A 6,000-nucleotide genomic window follows, 5' to 3' on the forward strand; every position below is an offset into this window, starting at 1 on the left:
TGCTGGGAGCCACACGGAGTCCCAGATCCAGTCTCCTGGAGTCAGTTAACTCTTCTCCAGGTCCTTCTGTGCTCACCTACACAGAAACAGTCCTGGGGTCTCAACAGTCTGCAGACATGCTTTTAATCCTGGGACTTCCTGATCCTCATGCCCCACAACCTGCGCTACGGTAGCGCATATTCCTTCATTCCTTTCCTGTGCATTTACAAGCCTGTGCGATTTTTAAAAAAGATTTTATTTATTTATTTGACAGACAGCAAGAGGGAGAATGCAAGCAGCGGGAGTGGGAGAGGGAGAAGCAGGCTTCCTGCCCAACAGGGAGCCTGATGTGGGGTTCGATCCCAGGACCCAGGGATCGTGACCTGAGCCAAAGGCAGCCCTTTCAACAACTGAGTCTCCCAGAAGCCCCCAAGCCTGTGCAATCTTTAAAACATAGGAAAAAAAACATAAAACAGGGGTGCCTGGGTGGCCCAGTAGGTTAAAGCCTCTGCTTTTGGCTCAGGTCATGATCCCAGGGTCCTGGGATCAAGCCCCACCTTGGGCTCTCTGCTCTGCAGAGAGCCTGCTTCCTCCTCTCTCTCCCTGCCTCCTCTCTGGCCTACTTGTGACCTCTGTCTGTCAAATAAATAAATAAAATCTTTAAAAATAAATAAATTAACAAAAAAACATAGATACAATTATATGTGTTTCCCCTTCAGCTTTTTTTTTTTTTCCTTTTGCTTTGTTTTGTTTTTTAAAGTTGGTAATCCATGATGGATCTCACTTTCCCTGTCACTACATAGAAACTCTTTTTAATTCTTTTTGGATCATTTTTCACTGAACCAGTTTTGTGTTATAACTCAGAATACGAATGGGATAGACATTTAGTCTCATTGTGCTTTATTTTATCCATTCATGCAGCAACTATCCAAGCGGTTCCTACGTGCTGCCCCTTTATAAATGGCCGGCTTATAATCTAGTGGAGGAGACGGCCTGTGATCCAAATGCAGTAGGCAGATGGCACTGACTATTAGGGAGGAAAAAGAGGAAGAGGAATGAGGAATACCAGGTGGGGCTTGGGGATGCTGGGCCAGCAGAAGGCTTCATCGGGGAGATTTTTTTTCCAGAATATCCTAGGAAGAAGAGAGGAGGAGGAAGCTTCTAATGCATCCCCAATGCATCTAATGCTTTGGTAATTCCTGGCAAGTTTGGGCATGGCAAGCTTGATGGAGGGACCTATAATTAATAAGGCAAAAAATAAGAGATGTTGCCAAGAATATGGGAAAAATTAGAACCTTTTACAAAAACTCCTGCTAGGATCATAAACACGGTGCAGCCACTTTGGAAAACACTTTGGCAGTTCCTCAAAATGTTAAACACAGTTATGGTAGGATCTGGTTGTTCGAATCCCAGGTATATTCCCTATAGGAAGAAGTATGGTCACACAGAAACTTCTACACACACGTTGATAGTAGCATCACTGATCACAGACAAAAAGTAGAAACCTCCCAAATGGCTGTTAGCTGATGAATGGATAAACAAAATACGTTATCTCCATACAGTAGGGTAATCCTCAGTAATAAAAAGGAATCAAGTACTGATCCATGCTACAACATGAATAAATCTTAAAAACAAGAGGCCACATGATTCCATTTATGTGAAATATCCGGAATAGGCAAATCCAGAGAGACAGAAAGTAAAGTAGACCAGTGAACGCCAGGGGCTGGGAAGAGGTGGGGAAATGGTGTACACTTTAAATAGTGTGAGTCGTATCTGAATCGAGCTGTTAGGAAAAACAAGATAAAACAGAACAACAGAAAGACTGGAGGCTATGGGAGCAGGGAGACCCCTTCTGGAAGAGACCTCCCCTCTGCCTGTTCTCTTCTTGCTCTGACAACAGTTGGTTCTTGTTTCCACAGCTATGAAAGCGCCAACATCGAAACCTTCTTCAGTGGAAGCTGGTCCATCTTCTGGGTCAAGATGGCCTCTTGCTGGATGTGTGTGCTCTTATACCTGGCAACCCTGGTTGCTCCCCTCTGCTGTCCCTCTCGGCAGTTCTCCGTGTGAGGAAGACCTGAGCCGGCCTGCAGGTTGGAAGTGACGTGCTTTGAAGAAGTGTCCCAGGGGTCTGAGCCGTGACTGGTGCTTTGTGAAAAGCTGGCTGGTTTGAGTGAGTCTGAAAAAGGCTTTCAGAGGGGGAAAAAAAAAGTCACCTGATTGACTTTTTAATTCAGAAAATCAAGAGAAAGAACCATTTTACTCCAAAAGAATTGAAGTTTTAAACCAAGCTGATCCTGAGGGATAATATATTTTGTGTGTGTGTTAGCCCTAAAAACTGGAATAGAAATTAGACTAGTATTTTCCTTGTTTTTTTTTTTTTTTTTTTTTTTAACCAAAACAGAGTTTGGGGCACGACAGGGATAAATCTGCCCTTGTCATTTTTATCCTTGGAATAGAAAAACTTGCCAAAATCTCAAACCCTCAGCCCCTGACAGAATGCAGACCCTTGTCACGCACCTCAGCCGGGACCCTCGTCTGCAGCGGGCTCTGCAGCCAGCACTCATCCTGCTGCCCCCCGCTACTTGGTATTTATAGGGTACAAGAGGAAGCACCTGCTTTGAACACCACCCTTGTGCTGTTTCCTCCTGGCCCCCAGACGTTTCCCTTTGAGGCTGTGGTGCTGGGAATCACAACTTCACTCTCTACCCTTGCCCTTCCCAGAGGTCCCCCATCCTGTCTGGCCTCGCCGTCTTTGCTATAATGTGAAAAAGCACAATTTGCCATCACTACCATGTGGTTCCCCCACTGTACTATTCGTTCCTGATCCGAGTTCCGGCAATAATCATGACTCCTGTCTGTGCTGTTGTTCACATGATTATAGAACAATATTCATGTTGTTTCCTTTGCCTGAACGGTGGAAGGCTATTGTTCTTACTTGTTTCTACTATTAATTTTAACAATACTCTAGGACCTTACCTGAAAAGTCGCCTCTTAACCGAAGCCCACGGCACCTCTCTTTTCTTGTGAAAGTCAGCCAGTTTTTTTTCCACCTTGAGGCCTTTGAAGTTGTAAAAGCAAAAGGGCTCTTGTTTCCTGGATCTGGAATGTGAATGATAATACTCACTGTGGTTTTTGGAGTAAATTTGCTGAGGTGAGGATTCCAGGCAGCACCTCAAACTGCGCTGACCAGATAAGGCCTTTTGTACAAGTTGTAGAAGTGGCCAAATATACTTAAAAGAAACGATGGGTTGGGGGATGGGTGGTGGGGAGGTGGGTATTTTATTAAGCCATAAGCAATATCCACGGAGATTTCCAAAAATACAAACTTGTAAAGTAATCCTCGTAAGAGGTTTGACTTTAGGCAGCTGCCCAAGAAAATACTCATGTTCAGTGTTGATGTCTGTCCTCAGTCAGGGAAGAGTTTTCTCAGCGGAAAGTCTATCAGAGACCCCAGTGGAGATGTGGTGCGGAGGCTTCTGTGAGTGCCCTGTAAGGGTGGAGAGGGTCTTCTTGAGCTCTCTGGCACAGAGGGTCTGAGAATAGAGATACTTGACCTGTCCTTTGTGTATCCTGCCGAGCTGGGCAGAATCGGGTCTCAGTGTGCCAAAATGCTGGTCTGGGGAATTAGATTCTTCATTTCTGCTCCTTTGCCCTCCTCCCAGGAACACAAGCTGGGAGACAACTTCAGTGGATGAATTCTTCTAGAATCAAGCCTTATTTCTCATGTTTGAGATTCCGTTTTGAAAGGCACTCGTGTATGAGTGAGAGCCTTGTTTTGCAAACTTTATCCCATTTCTTATTTTAGGCCAGAAGCTCTTCTGGCAGTTGAAAGGTCCTCTGGCGTCACAGAATGGAAAGCCGCCATGCGCAGCCCCTGTTAAGCCCATTGGCCTGGGAGCTCTGTGGGTTGGGAACAGGTTGAGGGACTTGGCCGTGTGTGGGAGCCCCCGGCAGGAACTGTGGCAGTAGCTGGCGCGGTGACACAGGGCAGTAAGCCGAGAGTGGCTTTAGGAAAGACCTCGAGAAGAATCCCATCAAAAACTGGGATACTAGTTTCATTGTGTTTTCTTCCTGCTGGAGTCTTGCTGCTTTGGGCAGCCAACTATGTGACTTGAGAACTGGCCTCAGGGCAGGTCGCGGTCCAGCTGACAAGGCTCCTGTTCCTTGGCTGGCCTTTGTTGGCAGGCTTCCCCTGCAGAAAGAAGCTTAGGGAAACAGAAAGGAAAGGACATTCGTTGCCAGTGGCAGGGCCTTCAGAGTTCCCTTCTTTAGCTGACCCAGCCAGACCGTGTTTGCCAACTGCTTCACATTGGTTTGTGGCCCAAAGTTCTTCTTGAAGTGTAGTCTGATGGAAGAGATAGAGTCTGATTTTTATCCTCAACAGAATCGAAGCAAGTTTATCTGAACGATGGGAGAGATGTGAATATATTCGAAGGACTGAGGGCATATAAATAAGTCGACTTTAATGATTATTAATTGTTAGAAACAATACTCAGGTGATGAGTTAATGTTTGTGGGTGTAAAGAACCTACATTCTCGTGCTATTGTGATTTGAGAAACTGGAAAAATTGTGTCAATTGCTTTCAGTTGCTGTAATGATGCTGTTCATTGGGTAAGTTCACTGATCTCTTTTTAAAATAATTTTGCTTCCTCCACCTTTCTGTACATGATTTTTAAAAGTACATTCCCAGTAGCTGCTGGTCAGACTCCTTTAGTGATGTGAGAGAAATTTGTTTTTTTAAACTGTGTATATGTTTCTTTTGTGCTATTCCTTAGATATGGAAATATTTTCCCCTCTCGTTTTCATGAGTAAAAACACTAGGTGGGGGAAGGGATTCTTCTGGGAATGTTGCTGTATACCTAGATGGGTTATCTGAGTTAAGGCTGGAGACTTTTCTGTCAAAAGCTTTTGGAAACCCGATTCGGTCCTTACTGGATTGAGTTTTTGTAATACTGGTTAGCGGGTTTTGCTTTTGTCCTCTCCGTTCTTGGGAAATAGCTTGAGAGAATTTTGTTCCCCACAGGTGTTTGGGGCTCTTTCGTGGAGTTGAAGGACTGTCTGCATGTGGGCTGTTGGACGGTGGGGTTACGGAGATTTGGGGTTCTGGTGCCCATCAGGAATAGACAGCAATTGGGCCCCCACACCTCATCTTTTAAAATTTCCAGTTCCTCAGAGGATCCTTCATTCTGGGTGACCTTCATGTAGCGCTAATCCCCACCCTCACCCCCGTATTGTCCCCCCTCTGCCTATTTAAGATTATGTACTTATTTAATTTTAGCCAGAAGTTTATCACCATTGGTGCTTCATGTTACCCTACAAAGGGAATTCCAGAGCCTTTGTTTAAGACACCTGGGCTTTTTTTCTCCTTTGACTGCCTTTCTAAATAGCATTTCATTTCAGTGTACATTTGTGTTCTACTCCTCTTGGAAGTGAAAGCAGTTTTAACCTATAATGAAGAAGGGTGTGACCTTGGGCTACGACCCTGCCTGTCTAGAGAGAACGCTGGGTCCTCCTTAATCAGGGACAGTGCAGGAGTCACTCAGCTCATGGAATTCTCTGTAGGATAGTCTCCTAATAGGACTAACTCCCTCTGCTTAATTCTTAAGGTCACCATGTTTCCCACCATCTTTACAATGCTTGTAAAGCCTCAGACACATTCATCTCAGTGTTGCATTTCAGGCAGAGATGGGCACTCTCATGTTGGACCTACGCTACAGAACTAGAGAGCTGTTTACATAGATCTTTCCAACTAACACTGGTCATTCTAAAGATCTTTACCTTTTAAAAATTTTCTTCCTCAGTAAGTCACTTGCAGAGGCATTCATTTTGAAAGGGGGAAATATTTGGCTTTTACCAAAGAGGGTTTTTTGTTTGTTATTAAACAAAATTCCTTCAGAAAAACTTAATTGGGTAAGGATAGATTAAAACCACATATGTCCAAATCTGCTTCTTTAGGAGTTTAGTCATATTTATGTGAGTAAAATGATGAAGAACTCTTTAAGGTAATCCTCTGGGTGAAG

General features: G+C 44.4%; 1 protein-coding gene across 1 annotated transcript in view; it reads left to right on the top strand.

Moving 5' to 3' along the window:
- Window positions 1-5,495, top strand: part of SERINC5 (serine incorporator 5) — a 102,605-nt gene extending 97,110 nt beyond the window's left edge. Inside the window, exon 12 of the mRNA XM_032335864.1 lies at window positions 1,899-5,495. Coding sequence (XP_032191755.1) covers window positions 1,899-2,046 — 148 coding nt within the window. The 3' untranslated portion in view covers window positions 2,047-5,495. The remainder of the gene's footprint in view (window positions 1-1,898) is intronic.
- Window positions 5,496-6,000: the final 505 nt, after the last annotated feature.

The sequence above is a fragment of the Mustela erminea genome, chromosome 3 (assembly GCF_009829155.1).
Source record: "Mustela erminea isolate mMusErm1 chromosome 3, mMusErm1.Pri, whole genome shotgun sequence".
NCBI lineage: Eukaryota > Metazoa > Chordata > Mammalia > Carnivora > Mustelidae > Mustela > Mustela erminea.